This window comes from Temnothorax nylanderi, unplaced genomic scaffold (assembly GCF_030848795.1).
Source record: "Temnothorax nylanderi isolate EJ_2023f unplaced genomic scaffold, tnyl_v1.0 TNYL_tig0491_pilon, whole genome shotgun sequence".
Taxonomy (NCBI): Eukaryota; Metazoa; Arthropoda; class Insecta; order Hymenoptera; family Formicidae; genus Temnothorax; species Temnothorax nylanderi.
The window spans coordinates 69,480-88,770 of record NW_027249553.1 but is presented as its reverse complement, the minus strand read 5'-3'; the positions used below and the strand labels follow the sequence as shown (position 1 = coordinate 88,770).

The following is a 19,291-nucleotide window of genomic DNA, read 5'->3' as shown; positions in this document are numbered from 1 at the left end:
GATGATTTCGGCGACGTATTTTACCTAGACGGCGATAAACTGAGCGCGACTACGGCAATAACGCAAGAAATAAATACGCGACCTGATAGCGCGCCGGTGAAAGTAAAACCATATCGGCTGCCGGAGAAGCATAAAGCCGAAGTGAAAAAGCAGATACAAAAAATGCTAGAAGACGGAATAATTCGGCCTAGCGCCAGCCAGTGGAACGCACCCATAATAGTAGTACCAAAAAAACCAGACGCGTCGGGCAAAATAAGATTTCGAGTCGTGATAGATTTTCGAAAAGTAAACGATCTAACCATGGAAGATTCCTTTCCCATGCCGAATATCACCGACATACTCGACCAACTAGGCAACGCAAAGTACTTTACGGTGCTAGACCTAGCATCGGGATACCATCAAATCCCGATGCATGAGGACCACAAGAGTAAAACGGCATTCTCCACCCCGGACGGACATTTCGAGTTTAACCGAATGCCGTTCGGATTAAGAAACGCGCCAGCAGCATTTCAGAGACTAATGTACGCGGTACTAGCCGGATTGTTAGGCCTAAAATGTTTCGTATACATCGACGATATCGTAATTTACGGAGCATCTCTAAAGGAGCACCTCACACGCCTAATCGCGGTATTAATCAAACTCCGCAAATTCAACTTAAAGCTGCAGCCAAATAAATGCGCATTCTTACGAAAGGAGGTCATTTACCTAGGGCATGTAATCTCCGAGAACGGGATATCACCGGACCCGTCTAAATTACAAGCGGTAAAAGAATTTCCGACCCCGAGAAGAGTAAAAGACATACAATCTTTCATCGGTCTAGCCGGATACTATCGGAAATTCATTGAAAATTTCTCAAAAATAGCCAAGCCCTTGACCAAGCTCACAAAGAAAGGAGAAAAGTTTAATTGGTCAATCGAACAGCAAAACGCGTTCGATTTACTAAAAGAAAAATTAACAACGGCACCGGTATTGAATTACCCTGAGTTCGACAAGGAATTCTTGGTAACCACCGACGCGTCAGATTACGCCATCGGAGCCGCGCTCTCACAGGGGACAGTAGGCCATGATCGACCGATCGCGTACGCCAGCCGAGTACTATGCAAGGCGGAACAGAATTACAATACAACAGAGAAAGAGCTATTAGCCATCGTGTGGGCGGTTAAACATTTCCGTCTCTATTTATATGGTGTCAGATTTAAAATAATAACAGATCACAAGCCGTTGATATGGCTGTTCAATGTTACTGACCCCGGCTCGAGACTAATCAGATGGAGACTCAAATTAGAAGAGTACGACTACGAGATCGTACACAAAGCCGGAAAAAGTAATCTGAACGCCGACGCGTTAAGCCGAAACCCGATAACGGAGGCATCGGCCGTGCATATGACACAGCAAGACGAGAACACTCCGAAGGAGTATACCGAAAAGGAAAAGCAGCAGATACTATACGAATATCATGACTCGCCTACAGGAGGGCACCAGGGAGTCACGCAAACACTAAACCGCATCCGATTACAACACAATTGGCGCGGAATAACGACGGATGTAGAAAATTATATAAGCAAGTGCGAGTATTGCCAGAAAAATAAATTAAGCCGGAAAACGAAAATGCCATTGACCATTACAGACACACCCGAGCGACCATTCGAGAAATGCGCGCTCGATATAGTAGGCCCGTTAACGGTTACGAATAACGGAAACAAGTACCTCCTCACATTTCAAGATAACCTAACGAAATTCAGCAAAGCGATACCCGTAGAAAACCAGGAAGCAAATACAGTCGCAAAAGCTTTCGTCACGAAAATAGTCTTGGAACACGGGATACCGGAGAAAATTCTCACGGACCAAGGAACAAATTTCATGAGTGAAATATTTAAGAATATGTGCAAGCTATTAAAAATCGAAAAAATCCAGACGACAGCATACCACCCCGAGAGTAACGGAGCGTTGGAAAGGTCACATCGCACTCTAGCAGAATACTTGAGGCATTACATAAATGAAGATCAGACCGATTGGGATGAGTGGATACCCTACGCGATGTTTACCTACAACACAACACCTCATACTACAACAGGGTTTACGCCGTTTGAACTTATCTACGGACATCGAGCGAACCTACCGACAACACTAGCTAAGCCCCCAAAATTGACGTATTCATACGAAGATTACGCGCAGGAATTGCGAGAACGAATTCGCTCAACGAGCCAAGTCACGAGAGAACACACTAAAGATGAAAAAGTGAAAGCGAAATTGCAATTCGATAAAAAATGTAATAAAGAAACATTCAAAGTAGGTGACAAGGTACTGTTACACGACGAAACAGTACGACGCGGACGATCAAAAAAGCTCGAATCACAATGGATAGGGCCATACGTGATTGTGGAAAAACACAGTGACGTAAATTATACAATTAAAATAAAGCGCAAGACGATACGCGTGCATGCAAATTGGCTAAAAGCATTTATCGAAGAATAGGCCTCGCGCGCAACGGAATACCAACAATAAGCAGTAGAAATAAGCAGTATAAATAAGCAAAAAAAATATACAGTAGTAAGACTTACTAAAATATCACTCTCGACGAGGACGAACTAGGACCACGTCCCTGTGTCCTGTTGCGGTGTGCAGCGTCACCCGCAACAGGAAGATGGGCACCACAGTGCCAGGACGGGCCACCTCATCATAAGGAGGAGGGGGCGATTGGGGTGCCTCGCGATCCACAGCAGCCGCTACCCGCGAATCCATCAGTCAATATACTCGCTGGCAGGCATCGCATGTGAAGGGAGCAAAATGTCGTGAGCACCGAAAGCACCGCATAATTAAGAAGCAGAACGCGAACAAAAACACTTAACTCTGCTCAAAGGTAGCAGCCAACTGACGCGAAATCGTGCAGAAAAATTAGAAGAGCAACCCAAAGCGGACAGACGTCAGCAAAACTTACGTTAACCCCGACGGGGAACACCAGGCCCCAGGCCTATGAAACGAAAACGAAGCTCGGCGAGCATCAAAAACAGCATTATAATATCCGGTGCGGCACCGTAGGGAGTAGTGAAGTGCACCGAATGGTAGATCTTTGGAAATGATACCTCTCACCTCTCATACTCCACCCTATCTCGCCTTCAAGCGGTGGTGCTGTTAACCCCCGTTGGAGCCAGGATAAACAACCCCTGGGGAAGACGGGGGAACGAAAGAGAAGGGAACTGGTCCTCCAGGTTGGGGGTTGGGCGTGGGGTTAACAACCCCACCTCGGAAAAACCTCTTGTTACGAAACCCTCAGAGATGCCTCGGAATGATGGATTTACTGGTGACGAACACAGCAAAAACTCAAGGACTCGAAAAAGGAATATGGAATTGACCTTGGCGACGTGGAATGTAAGAACCATGTTACAGGCAGGAAAAATGATGGAGGTTGCTGAAGAGGTACTGAGATACGGGATGGACGTGGTGGCTATACAAGAAGTGAGGTGGAAGGGTAACGGAAGAATAGACAAGAAAAACTACTCCATGTTCTATAGCGGATCCGAAACAAGAACGGGACAACGCGGAACAGGCTTCATCATTAACTCCAAAATGAAGAAAAGTTACCTTGGATTTGAACCACTAGGAGAAAGAATGTGCAAACTAAGGCTTAAAGGTCGCTTTAGAAACCTATCCATTATCTCGGCTTATGCGCCTACAGAGGATGCCAATGAGGAGGAGAAGAACGCTTTCTATGACGAACTGGGCAGGGAATGCAGCAAGATACCTAAGTATGATGTGTTGATTCTTCTTGGAGATTTCAATGCAAAAATAGGTAGAGAAAATTTTTTACAGCATGTAGCTGGAAAACACTCCTTACATGCTAAGACAAATACAAACGGTAAGATGTTAGCCCAGTTAGCGGAAAGCAATGAATTGATAATCAAAAGCACTTGTTTCGAAAAGAAAAACATATACAAAGGAACGTGGAAAATGCCAGGTACTGGAGTAATCAATCAGATTGATCATGTCTTGGTGTCAAGAAGGCATGCATCGTCGATGATTGATGTGAGGTCAGCAAGAGGCCCAAACTGTGACTCAGACCACTATTTAGTAAAGGCTCGACTCAGAGAGAGATTATCGAATGTTGAATGTGATAAAGGACTCAGGAAAACGCATTGGGACATAGAAAAATTGAGGCAGCCGGAGATTCTCAACCACTATCAGGACACGCTGAACGAGAAACTGGAAGAAAGACAGGAAGATCTGACAGAGAACAATACGGTGAAGAGAAAATGGGACGAAATCAAGAGAGCTATCAAGGAGACCGCCAGAGAGACTGTAGGAGAGAGGAAGAGAACGAGAAATGAGGAGTGGTTTGATGATGAGTGCAGAGCAGAAATTGAACGGAAGAATGCAGACAGATTGACTATGTTCCAAAGGAAAACAAGACAAAACTATGAAAAATACAGAGAAAGTAGAAGACAAGCAAAGAAAACACTCCGAAAAAAGAAAAAGGCGCATCTGAAGAGATATATGGAGAGAATTGAAGAACTGAACACACAGAATGAAAGCAGAAAGTTATATCAAGCAACCAAACGGATGACAAAGGAATTCCAGCCAAGAACAAACTCATGCAAGGACAAAAATGGGAAACTGATAGGAGAGGAGGAAAAAGTCCTGGAAAGATGGGCGGAGTACTTTGCAGAACTACTGAACGTCCAAGAGAGAGACGAAGAGAGTGAAGTGAACGAGGAAGTGCTGCACATGAATGTAGACCCAGAGATTACTATACCCCTACTAGAGGAAGTAGAGGAAGCGATGAAACGCCAGCGGAATGGAAGAGCTCCAGGAGAGGATCAACTTACGGCTGAGCTATTAAAATATGGGGGACGAGCTTTAACCAAAAAAATACATAGTCTGATTTGTGAAATCTGGGAAAGAGAAGAAATGCCGGAGGAGTGGAAAATTGGCTTTATATGCCCTATTTTTAAGAAAGGAGATAAGTTACGGTGTGAAAACTACAGAGGGATCACATTACTTAACGTCATCTATAAGATCTTCTCAAGTATACTACTAAAAAGATTGAACGACTATGCTGAGGAAATTCTTGGAGAATACCAGTGCGGTTTTAGACCTGGAAGAAGCACAATCGACCAGATCTTCGTAATGAGACAGTCCATGGAGAAATGTTACGAGTACAATGTCGACCTGCACATGTTATTCATCGATTTCCGACAAGCCTTCGACAGTATCAACAGAGGAAAGATGCTGAAAGCCCTAGAGAAGTTTGGGGTTCCCAGGAAGATTATTAAGTTAGCCGAGATGACTATGAAAGGATCCCAAGCTAAAGCCTACATTGGAGGAAAGACCAGCGGATCCTTCGAAATAACAACAGGAGTAAGACAGGGAGACGCCCTTTCTGCGGCACTGTTCAATCTAGCCCTACATGCAGCAATAAAAAAGCTAGAAGTAAAAGGGACTATAATAAATAAATCCAAACAGGCTTTTGCTTATGCGGATGACATAGTATTAATGGCACGGAACTTAGATGCTCTCAAGAAAATTTTTAAGACCCTCGAAGAGAAGAGCCAAAAGATGGGACTTAGAGTTAACGAGGAAAAAACTAAATATATGAAGATGTCAACACAGGGGCATAGAAGAACGACACAAAACATGCCCTTTGGGAAGTACCACTTTGAAAGTGTAAAATGTTTTAAATACCTTGGTACTGATCTAAACTGCGAGAACTCAATGACAGAAGAGATTAAAAAAAGGATAATGGCTGGGAATAGAGCCTATTTTGCCAACAGTAAGCTCCTGAAATCGACCCTCTTGTCCAGGCACCTGAAGCTCAAACTATACAGGACACTTATCAGGCCGGTAGTGACTTATGGATCGGAAGCGTGGACTCTATCAGCTGACGATGAGAAAGCTTTACGTATATTTGAGCGGAAAATCCTAAGAAGGATATATGGCCCTGTGAAGGAAGGTGAAATTTGGAGAATAAGAACGAACAGAGAGATAGAGTTGGCCATTGAGGAGAAAGATATAGTAAGATTCGTAAAGTCACGCCGGCTAGCTTGGCTGGGTCATGTAGAGAGGATGAGTGAAGAAAGGCTGCCAAGAAAACTGCTCCATGGAAACATGGAGGGAAGAAGGGGACGTGGAAGACCAAGGAAAAGATGGGTGCAAGACCTGGAGGAGGACCTGAAGACCATGAGGGTTAGACATTGGTGGGAGAAGGTGCGGAGTAAGGAGGAATGGAAGGGCGTCGAGAGGGAGGCCAAGGCCCACACCGGGCTGTAGCGCCGAGTTCATCATCATCAATATCCGGTGCACGTCGACCTGGCTCAACCCAAAACTCTCGCATACCAGCGGTGTAACGGACGCGGCCCGAAATAAGGCCTGGATACTCTGACCTCTCGGGCACTACTAAGACCGGGGGGGTAACCCCATTCCCTTCCTCGTCAGTACGAAGCTCCTCCGGTGTCACAACAGCTCGAACGGGCACAAAACGCTCAAGAGGAGCCATGATATTAAAACTTGCACGAAACGTACGAAACCGAAACAAACTTCAGACTGAAGCAACTCGCTAAATAAAAAAAAATAAAAAAAACGACAGCCATAGCCAGCAAAAAATGCGATAAAAATAACACCAAGTCCAAGATAGTATTCCCATTACAGGATACCGATCATCATATTTCACCTAGTGGGAGAAATGACACCCGAACCGATGCCATCGTACGAGGTGACATCATTTAACAACGAACCAGGACTTTATTTTGAGAAAATTGGAACCATGCAGTTAAAAGAAGCGACATGGAAACTGGTCATCAGAATCGATGTTGCAGCATTTGAAGTAAGATACCACCTACTGCAAAACTACATTGAACAAATCAAAGGGCTATGCGGAAAAGCCGACGATGACAACCGAGACGCTTGCAACAATATCCTCCGCGTAACAGAAGACAGTAACACTAAACTGACACAACTACTCTTACGATTACAGACAGTATATAAGGTAACAACAAATCGACGCGGATTAATAGACGCAATAGGTAGCATAGGTAAAACCTTATTTGGGACAATGGACGCCGACGACGCACGACGAATACAAGAACAATTAGAAACACTAAACAATCAACAGAAAACAATACAGCACGCGGCGAGGCATCAAATAAAAATTATAAACGCCACGTTAGGTCACATGGAGACGTTAGAACAGACAGTAAATAAGAATGAAAATTTAATAGCAAATGTCACGAGACGAGTACAACAACGAGTAGCAAAGTTAGTACGCCGCGAAGAATTAGACGAGCACCTTCTAGTAGTAAGCACAATAACCGCAAAGTTAGTAAGCGACGTGGAAGACACTTTAGAATATCTCACGTACGCAAAAAAGGGAATAATTCTCATTCGTCTATTACCACTCGAAACCTTGGTGGCGGAACTAAAAGAGGCGACGACCCACCTATCCCGAGGGGCACACTTCCCTTTCAAGGTACAAATAAACAACTGGAGCACTATCGAAAAATTCGTAGAGTTAAACGCCTATTATGACAACCCCAACATGTACACGATCCTGACATTCTCAATTATCACCTACCCAGATTACGAAATCGTGCGAATAACCTCCCTACCAGTGCACGACAACAAAAACATATTTATAATTCCTAAAATCTCACACACCCTATTAGCCATAAATAAAGAGAACCGAAATTACTTAATACTAAAGGAAAGCGATTTAGACATATGCATACATGCCGACAGAACATTCGTATGCGACACAAAATACCCCGTATATTTCGTAACAGCTCACGCACCCTGCAAGGTGCAAATTTATATCCGAGTACAAAAAGATAATTGCGAGCGACGTCACATTCTCTCGAATGTGACGTTCTGGATTACGTTAGCAGAACCACAGACATGGTTATTTTCTACTCCGTACAAACAATATATAACCGTACAGTGCAATGATCAAGCCGAAAAGAAAATTGAAATTAATAGAACAGGGAAAATTAGACTAAACGAAAATTGTAGACTGACCACGACAGACTTGACACTACGAACTAAAAAACAAGAGTACGCCAAGTACATACAAATGCATTTACCACAATTTAACTTGACCTTCAAATCAGTAACTGAGAATTTTGGAAATAATAAAAAGTCAGAAACAGAACTACGACTAGAGCCAGTGATCAATGATCCCGTAGAACTAACAAAACTAAGCCTAAATCTCGAAGAAGTAGACGAGGAGTTAGAAAACAACCAAGTCAGCTTTTTATCCAATAAGAATGTAATATATCCCGTGGGCTCCGTGTCCATAGTTGTCATTATAATAGGAATTGTGGTAACGATCATGTGGATAATAAAGAAAAGAACAAGGAAAGACACACGACGCGACTTCCGCAAACAACTAGAAAAATAAGCTGTAATATGATGTAACTTCCATGGAAAAAGGAAGTAGTGACGAAAACTTCATACCTCAGTTTTCTTTTTCCACGGGGGGAGGGATGTTGTGTGGCGAAAGTCACCGCGCCCTAATTACGACACCTAGCTGTCAGCGCTACTTCCGGATCTTGCCAAACTCACCTGAGGTGGCATTCCGGGTTTTGCAAGCGGCATCCAGGTCACTCGCCCGGAAGCAAAAGCGCTGATAGCTAAGTCAGCATCGCGGAAGCTAATGCGCGAGGAGATAAAAGCCCGCCCTTCCAAGAAGCGGCGGACAGTCTAGAACGAAAGGCTATATCGCGCACGACCGAACGTAACCTATTATATTGTGAACGCCCGCAAGTCAGGGCAGCGAAGTAAGAAGATATCTGTATCATTCAAATAATAACTTTATTAAACATCGTTCGACCAAGAAACTGGTTAAGTGATTCTCCTTCCTCCCGGCGGATCCAAAAAAACTCAGTGCCGACCCTGCGATCCAAGGTACGGCACAACACCGCGAAAGATTCGACTCTCGGAGAGAGAGCTGCCGCTACAGCCGTCTGGGCGACCATGAAGGCTAAGTCGAAATTCGGTATGGGTTTGAAAACAAAGAAGACGAAGAAGAAGAAGAGAGTATCGAACAGACGAATACTTTCGGTGGCGAAACGAGGCGGCGTAATGATTCTACCGTTGTTAGGAGTTCTCGGCTCGTTGGTCGGCGGAGCGGCGGGAGTCGTAAAGGCCGTGAACGATAACAAAGCCGCGCAGCGTCAGCTGGAAGAATTAAAACGTCACAATCGCGCCATGAAAAGTCATGGACTTTATCTCGCTCCGTACAAACGTGGGCAAGGAGTGGCATTGAAGAAGAAAAAAAAAGTCGCGGAGATACTAAAAATTCCCAAGGGTGTAACAACCAACGTACAACTACAAAAACTGGCAAAGCGTATGCGCATTCCATATTTTAGAGGTATTTTCATGCGTACTGCTTTACCAACAGAGGGAGTGCGTCGAAACAAGAGTGGTATCGTGAATTTGGATAACGCCGAGGGACCGGGTACTCACTGGGTGGCGTACGCGAAGAGGGGAGATCGAGCCATATATTTCGACAGTTTTGGCAATCTTCGACCGCCGAGGGAATTGGTGCTGTATCTAAAGAACAACGTGACGAAGATAGAGTACAATCGCACGCCTTTTCAACGATACGATCAAAGCAATTGCGGACAACTGTGTCTGCGCTTTCTACAGACGGTTGACGATCAATTTAAAGACCACCGTCGCGCTGTTTGAACTCAGTATTCATTCAAACATGTCGCTGACATTCACGCTCACCGGCAAGAGTAGCATCCTCGCGGTAAGCTACTTTCCCGCCGTGGACTTGAGCGATGGCGATTACGAGCTCGGCCTGACAAATGAAACCTACTACACGATACCGAACGTGAATTCTTCGAACAATAAATTCTACTTTGACGACAAGAAAATTACCATTCCCGAAGGATCGTACGAATTGCGTGATATAAACACGTATCTAAAACGCGTTATTTTACGGGATCAATCCAATAATGTCGCGAGAAAGAAACACGTCGACGAAGATAAAGAGTATCTGTTGATTATTTGTGCCAACAACAATACGATAAAGAGCGAGATCAAGTGCGCTTTTAGAGTAAACTTTAACAAACCGAACAACATTGGATCGCTGCTGGGATTTTCAACGAATCGCGTGCTGGAGCCGCGACAATGGTACGAATCGGACGTACCGATAAATATCATTAGCGTAAACATCATTTGCGTAGAGGGTAACGTGACCGCGGGCGCGTACAGCAACGACAAGTACGTGCACACGATACACGAGTTTTCACCGAGCATGCCACCAGGATATAAGATATCGGAAACGCCGGCACAGATCATTTACCTGCCGATTACCGTACGGAGCATTACGGACCTAACGATTCGCGTTGTGGATCAAGACGATCGATTGATTGATTTTCGAGGAGAAGAGATCACCGTCAGATTGCACGTACGACTGCGACAGCGATAACGCGCGCGAGTGTACGGACGACATATGAGATGCTCGTACTGAACGACTCGGAGCACGCGAGAGATAAGAATATCTTTACGGCAGCGGTCGACGATATCATCCGATCAACATTCGGTGGCGCTAAAAAAGAGACGAGAAAGAAGCTCACCGCATCGAACATTGAATTTCTACGATCTTTGGGATTCGCCTTGCGAAATATCTGAGGAAGCATGGCCGATATCCTTAACATTGGAGGTGAACCGATCTTTGACGACAGTGTCGTCAAGATTGAAACACACGTACAATCCGTACGCCAATACGACGTTTGGACACAACGACGAGATAAGATGTACCCATACAACAACAAGATTTATACACGTTGCCGTGCGAAAGCTTTCTCTACGTCGAAGGAAGATTGGTGGTAAAGAAAAGGAATAACGAGTCTGTGACAACGCTTGTAACTAATTGCGTGGCGTTCATGTTCGATGAAATTCGATACGAGCTCAACGGCGTGGAGATTGATCGCAGCAGAAACGTTGGAATAACCAGTACTATCAAGAACTATGTATCGATAACGTACGACAAGGCGGAGATGTTGCGGAATGCTGGATGGAACATTTCATCTACCCGCTCGGAAGGATATTTCAATTTTTGCGTTCCGCTCTACACATTGTTAGGCTTTTGCGAGGATTACAAACGCGTGATTGTTAACGCTCGTCACTAATTAATTTTGATACAAGCGCGTAACGACGACAATCCGGCGATTGAGCCGGAAATCGAATTGTTCAAAGTACAGTGGCGAATGCCTCAAATTACGTTAAACAAGGTCAATAAACTGTCCATGTTACGGGCCTTGGGAAGCGGACAATATCTTAGTGTCAGTTTTCGTTCGTGGGATCTGTACGAGTACCCCCTGTTGCAGAGCACGACCAAGCATTCGTGGGCCGTCAAGACCGCGACTCAGTTAGAGAAACCGCGATACGTTATCTTTGCGCTGCAGACCGGTCGCAAAAATATCATGGCTCAAAATATTAGCTATTTTAATCACTGTAACTTGACCAATATCAAGCTTTATCTAAACTCTGAATCTTATCCATACGATGACTTAAATCTAGATTTTGACAAAAATCGATACGCCCTTCTTTATGATATGTATGCGCGTTTTCGTAAAGCTTATTACGGATACGATCGCTACGATACGTTTCTCAATTTGACTACATTTCTGACGCTTGGACCTTTCGTCATCATCGATTGCTCCCGACAAAACAAGTCCGTCAAGAGCGCCACCGTGGATGTGTGAATAAAATTTGACTGTAAAGAAAACGTGCCTGCAAATACTACCTCCTATTGTCTCATCTTGCATGACCGCGTAATCGAATACTGTCCGTTGTCAAACGTAGTGCGCAAACTCACGTAAATTGTAATGTCGGTAAAAATTTTGATACAAGAGAGACAGATGTATCGCGATGTGATACAGTACGGATCGTTCCTTCGTTGCATCATGATCGCGCCAACGTTCGTCGATCTGCAAGGATTCATCGTCGGGATGAAATTTGTCGTAAAAGAGGTAGCGGTGCTGAGAAACGGGGCCGTTCTGGCGCATTACATCTTTACATGCCCCATGCCGTGGAGTCTCCTTACAAAATTCGACAAGTTATGTGCTTCCTGGTTGATTCGCAATCACCATGGATTACGATGGGAAGACGGAAACGTGCCGTACAGCATGGTGAAACGTTTAATTACATCGGCCGTGCTCGGTGAGCAAGAGGACGACGACGACGAGATGCCGACTCTCGTGTACGTCAAGGGATGCCAGAAACGAGAATGGCTGGTGGATCTGCTCGAGAATTACGCGAGAAAAAACTTAACCATCGAGACTTTGGATGCGGATTACGAAGATGTCGAATCTTTAAATAATTTAGATGTTACCAATACTGTGCGATGTGGAAAACATGTTAAGAATTGCGCATTGCAAAATGTATTAAAAATATTTAACTGGTGGTCGCGACGCCAGAGCGAGATGTAATTTTTTTTAAATAAAAAATATAAATTTTACAATGTTTAATTTCCTTTTCCCCTCTCCCATTAGTTGTTAGTGGTTGATAGATGTTAGCGTTTTTTACGTTTTTTTAACGCTGTTCGAATGTCCCCCCTCCCCCCCAAATTAAAGAATAAGTAGGTATACGTGACGAATTCTAACTCAAGAGCTTTGAGGGGAGGTATCAGGTTTCAGCAAACATGTCTGAACATGTTTCGCGGTTGATGTCATGCGAAGGGGGGGGGGGTATACGTCTTAATAAAAAAAACATCCTATGTTCGAGAGTGCGCGGTAGCGCGAGATAGCGCGAGGTAGAAGACGACCACAAAGAAAACAGCAAGTCCAGAAATACACGAAAATAAAACAAAGTATATTCAAAGTCTAATATGTACAATTATTTACAGAGTTCAGAGCCGTGAGTGATAGCGCGCACTGAATCTATCACAGCGAAAAGCAGAGAATTTAGCTGCACAAGCTAATTCGGGGTCGAGAGTGGATTGCGAGTAGCGTTTAAGCGGAAGGCACGAGCGGTGATTCTAAGCGGGTGAACTTCGACAAAGAAGAGCGTGTGATTCTAGGCGGTGAGCGAAATAAGCGGTTTCAACAAAACGTGCGGTAGCGGTATAGAAAAGCGGTGTACTAGCGGTGATCTGCGAGCGAAATCGATCCCGCGACGCGTCGGCGGTCCCTTTATTACCTCCGAGTCGAAACTCCCTCCAGGCTGGTTGCAAATGATTTCGGGAGGGTGATTGGCCATCGGTGGCCAACGTCATCGCGCTTACGTCACGGTTTCGGTTGGAGATCCGAAGTGCTCGTTACATGTTTTCGATTGCTATGTTTACAGCATGGATCTTTCCTTTGTGTAAGAGCGGTTACTTGACTTTGTTTGTCGTCTGGTTGACCGTGGCAGCGTTATTGTAATGTTCGCGAATGTTCAGGAACGCGAAAAGGGGAAGATCCATGCTATACTTGATGCGATATCTTTATGCGATTGCTTTAATAATCTCTTAAATGCGACTTCACTTTACATTTTAACGAAAGCGTGTTTGCGCTGACACGCGATTATCATGATCTCGAACATCCTACCTTAGTCCCCTCTCCTAAATTTCAGAGCGCTGATTGCGCGTTCCAAAAACATTAATTTCCCCCTCCTTCATCATAGTTTTGGAAGTTGCCGCGTATATTCGATTAATTTTATACGACTAGTCTCGTATCGACTGCTTGTGCGAACGGTGTTTACTTCTCATAACCGAGAGAAAGAATGTATTCCGTTGAAGGAAGCAACGGCGGCAACAGTGGCAGTAGACGTATGAATTATTACGTACCGATTCACGATGATGATGAAACTCCAACGTGTGAAAACAAGTAAGTTTTGTTTAATTTATAGAGCTTTATATTTTTATATCTTTTTGCGAATTGTATTATTTTGAAAGTAATCTCATTATTTTTTTCTACAGCATTTCGTTGGAGCGTCGCGCGGTTCGTATACTAGGCAGACGATACGCATTGACACTAACAGCTTATAAATATTTGGATATTGGAATCAGCGTGGGATCTGTGTCCTTTGTGGAACTACTTCTCGGTTATAACCGAGGAAATCAGATGGTGTTGGCTCATACGACGTGGACAGCGCTAATTGAAAGACGTGCGGATATCGAACGACTCCTGCAGTCAACCGCACCTTCATCAATGTCGACTCGAGATCTGGTTATAGAACTCGTAAAAATACGTGATGCGAGTGTTGTAAAACTTACATTATATAATAATTGCATGTATATGAAATCATTGACCGTACTTTTCTTATTCGAACTCGAGCACTGCGTCGAACATGAATATTTCAAGCTGTATCAAAATACAAATGAGGTAAATGTGAAATTTAATCAATTTGTAACCATTTTACGAAGAAATTGTATAACCGATAAATGTGATGCAGCTAGAATCTTGCGCAACGTTTTTGATAAAAATTCGATTATTGATTGCGAATTATTAGCTTATGCTTTAAACAATATTGTATACGATGCGACACATAATAAATAAATTAATGTTTATATGATAAAAAGTTTATTATCTTTCAATTTTCCCAATTATTTATTATAAAGAAAAGAAACGCGAAGTGGAATGAGAGCGAGAGAGAACGAAGGGACGCGAGCGAGAGAGGACGCGAACGAAGAGACGCGAGCGACAGAGAACGCGAACGTCGACCCACGTATGTATTCTTGCGAACGTCGACCCCTATGTATTCTTGCCCGCCATTGTAGTGCGAGACATATTTCATCTTAATTTCTTTTCGTCGGAAGGAGCTGTCCGTTTTTAAACTGTTACCATATTTTTTTCTCTGGCGACATTTTACCCCGCTTCGTTCTGCAACCGTCGTTAAATTCAGTCTCATCGAGTCCGCGAACGGTTGCAAACGCGTGTACGGACAACTGGCCGAAAGAAGTTATTATTAAAATGGTTCGCGCGCAAGACATAATCGAAATTACGTATCCCGCCGATGGGGTAAGTATGGTGATTCGCAAGTGAATTTTAATTTATAGTTTTTTAAATTAACTGTGTGTTTTCTACATTACAGATGCTGTGGGTTGATAATTTTCCCGTTCAAAATGTTCAATTATATGACATGTAGGATCCCACGCGATCAGGTATGCGTGACATATTTAATATTTTTAATATTATTATTGTAACATTTTTTAACATTTATTTTATTTTTCAGGGGTGGTTGCAGTTGGAGGATATCCGAATCAATAATTTTCTGAGTATCCTAGACATACGAAAGAGGAGATTCGAAAGACGGCTTATTAAAAAAAATAACAATAATATTTGGTCTGCGCGGGAGGAGATATTTTGCCTCACCCGGTTATTCGAAACAGATAACATTTAAAAATTTAATTGCGATTATAAAGAAAAAAAATTTTTTTAAATAAAAATTGTTTATATAAAAAGTACTCATAAATACACTGAAATAAATTTTGTATTGTGTTTCCTATGTTCATTCTTTCACTTACCTTCTCCTTAATTTCAGATATTAAAATAATTTATTAAAATTATTAAAATATAAAAATTATGTATTGCTATAAAGTATTATACATTTAATTATAACTTTATGAGAAAAAGATGAGAGCGAGAGAGGATACGTGGATAAAAGAAAGAGAAGGCGAACGTAAGAACGCAGGCGATAGAGAACATCCGCGAGAGTGAGAGAACGCGAACAAGAAGACGCGCGCGAGGAAGGGATAACGCGAACGAGAAGACGCGCGCAAGAGAGAGAACGCAAACGAGAAGACGGGCTTGATTTTATTACTTTCAGCCCTTTTCGAGAGGAAGAGAAAGAAAAGAAGGAAAGAAAGAAATAACGCGCGACGTCAACCGATCGGTGCTGCAAAAACGTGACCCAGTAAACCTGTGACCCACATGTTCACCAAAAAATCGTTCGTCGATACCCTAATGCCCCCCCCCCCCCGCGCTTGATAACTCTTCCTAGAAAGAAAAGTGAAAAGGACATCGGCGTCATGCTAGTCGCAGGTCATAAATTATAGCCGCCTGTCATAGGCGCTCGCTCGCATCTGAAGTGTAAAATGATATCTGTTTATAAATACTATCGGCCGAACATCGACGCGAGACGACATTTGTTTATAGAACATGTCCCGACGCGCTCGCCGAAACCCTGACCCCCTTCTTTCCCTAGGACCCCCTCGCCCTCGAGTCCCCCCCGCCCCGCTCCCCCCTCGGAGCACCCGATACAGAACACTCACTATTTTCCTACTAATTGGACACAAAACGATTCGACCACACTATTGGACATGCACATTGCACAATTTGACAGGGCTACGCTCCTCCCCCGCAAGCATTGGTGGGTGAGCGTGGACCTCGGTTTGCGTGATAAGTTGAAAACCCATGTGGAACCGATCGTGCGGTGTCCAATCGTGCGGTGTCCAATCATTCGGTGTCCAATCGTTCGGTGTCCAATCGTTCGGTGTCTAATCGTTCAGTGTCCAATCGTGCAATGTGTGTGTCTGATCGAGCGGTGTCCAATCGTTACGTGTTCGGACGGGATACGCCCATTTGCGTACAGTAAAGAAATGGATATTTTAAGACAAGCACATGTAAAATACTAATTTTTAAAGAACTTACTTGTTGGATCCTAATTTTCCTATGCTTGGGTATCATATCATTTAGATTAGCTTTACTGGCCTCTTTCAAAGATTCAGCGCTAGGCGATGTATTAGTGATAATGCTTCGACCGACTTCACCAGAAATTGATTTTTTCATCTGACTAGTTCCGCATTTCTCTGTTACCTCTAGAGGATTTATGTAAAGGTTGCTATCTGCTTCCTCAGTCAAATCACCCTGTGAAGGCGAAAAAATCAAAAGAGGGTTACCACAGTTTAATTTTAGGACTCTTAAATGTAACTTTGTCATAAAAATGACAAACGTCTTTGCGTGCATATGAATAATTTATCTAGTAATAATAATTCATGGTAGTAATAATGAAAGTTTTTAGTAATATCCAGTAATAAATAACAGTTTCTAATAGTAAAATAATGTTACTATCTGTTCGAAATCAAACGACTTAATCCAGCTAGAAAATTATAGAAGAATTTCTCTCGAAACCTCGCTCGGATTTTCTCGAATCTTACATTAAATTTCACGGCTAAATATATTCGCGTCTCCGAGAATATTCGGCATGTTTCCGACAGTTTCCAGAGGCAGAAAAACTGTGTCGCGCTTTTTCTGCTCGTGCCGATTCTCTTCCTTTGTCTCGGGGCCTCTGAGCGAGAGGTAAACACCCGGGACAAAGAGAGAGAGTTACTCGAAAACAGCTGATCGGTTTCCTACCCCGAGAACGGCTGAGCAGTTCAAATTTGCCAAATCGCTTACGTCTCGGAATGTCGATAGCCGATTGGCCCCGCGCAATTTTCGGAGCACGAACGGGGGTTCAGAGTTCGAGTTGATAAAGCTCCGGTCCTCCGCGCGCTTCTCCGCACTCGCTTCCAAGTCTCGTAGTTAAGAAAGTGTTAGAATTCCTTTCGAGCGCGCACGAAATAGAAAGACTTTCGCGGCTCGCGTTTAGTCTACGCTGATTTCAGCGACAAATCTCGTAGCTCGTGCGGCTCTATTGTTCGCTCGAGTGGTTTGCCCCGTGGCTCGCGGACTCGATATAAATCAATAACTTGTAAATAATTTGTATAAAGCTTCCAAAGACATTGTAAATACAAACTTAAATTTATTGACTGCAATTCCGTCTAAATTCTCTTCTCGCCTTTTCGCCGAAATTCCTTCCGCGCTCGCGCACACTATCATTTATTGACATTATGAAGAAATGTCACATATCAGATACAGGGTGTTTCCTAAGTAAGTACAAAAAATTGAAGGGCATATTCCGTGGTTTATTTTAGGAAGAAAAGGTCCTATAAACATATGCCTTAAACTGCTTCAAACTGTTTTCAATCCATCAGAGACTTACGTCTTTGACATCATGTATTTTGAAAACGAAGCAGTTTAGGACATGTTTATACAGCCTTTTCTTCCTAAAATAAGCCACGGAATATTCCCTTCAATATTTCGTGCTTACTTAAAAAACACCCTGTATAAATTAATAAAATATTAAATTTTTATCTTTGCAAAATGCTACAATATCATTATTTGAATAAGCTGACATTTCGAAAATAAGATACAAATAACTTAATTGTATCTCATATTAATCAATAAAACTATGTATAAGAGCAACTGACGATGAGTAATATATACATTTTTTTTAATACAATAACACTGTTGGTATTGTGACAACTTCTTTAGTTTACAAGAAGATATATAACTCCATTGATCATAATTGAACATCTTTTATATTTGTATACGTTTTTAATCTATTATATATTACCAGATAGTGAGTTTGCCGTAGCCCTTGGTGAGGGAACAAGAAAACAAGTTGAGGAAATGCAAAAGGAGGCATAGGGAGAGTGAAAGAGAGGTGATGGAGGTGCGGAGTAGAAGGAGTAAATGGGGGAGGACGCGTGGAGGATGGGAGATTGGAAGTGAGGCTGAGGATGGCGTGAAGGAGCCAGAAAGTGCAGGAGAAGAGGAACATGAAAAGTGAGATTAGGGAGAAGGAGAGTGAGTGGAAGGTGGCAGTGACGCGAGAAGAAGATAGAGGGAGAGCGAGGAGAGAGGTGAGGAAGGCGATCAGGAGAAGAATGGGCGAAGGAGAGTAAAAAGAGAAGGAAGTTTACCGGCCCGTGTTGCAAGACGATGCGATGGAGTGGAGGTAACAGCGAAGAGAATGGATCGAGAACAGCGAGAAATCGATCGTTCAAGCGATCGAGTCGGCTCGAAGAATTAAGGCCTGTGTCCACGATGCTAGAACTTGATCGAAGTTCTCGGACCGAGGAAAAGTTACTGAAACTTGGATCGTGGACCCACTGAACTTGGATGCAAAACTCGAATAGAAAGCTTGAATGCCCGGGAAAAAAAACCTCTTATTTGTTCATATTAGTTCGTATTTGTTTATATTAGTAAATATATGATTATATATGATCATATAAGAAATGGAAAATATAATCTTAAACAATATTATATGGCCATATATAAGAGTATATAATTATATGTGGCCATATATGAGCATATATGATTATATACCCAGGAAAAAATACCTCTTATTTGTTTATATTAGTAGATATATAATTATATATGGTCATATAAGAAATGTAAATATAATCTTGAACAATATTATATGGCTATATATAAAAATATATGATTATATATTCCATAAAACCTCTTTAAGTATAACCTTATATAGCCATATATGGTTTTATACGCTTGTATATTATTATGTCTGATAATGTAAAAGTATA

The 19,291-nt window shown here is 42.8% G+C and overlaps 1 protein-coding gene across 2 annotated transcripts in view; it reads right to left on the bottom strand.

Moving 5' to 3' along the window:
- The window catches only part of LOC139783346 (uncharacterized), an 81,323-nt gene that overhangs the window by 26,521 nt on the left and 35,511 nt on the right, over positions 1–19,291 (bottom strand). For both annotated transcript variants that reach the window (XM_071722504.1, XM_071722505.1), the window contains exon 2: positions 16,575–16,790. In XM_071722504.1, coding sequence (XP_071578605.1) covers positions 16,575–16,790 — 216 coding nt within the window. The remainder of the gene's footprint in view (positions 1–16,574; positions 16,791–19,291) is intronic.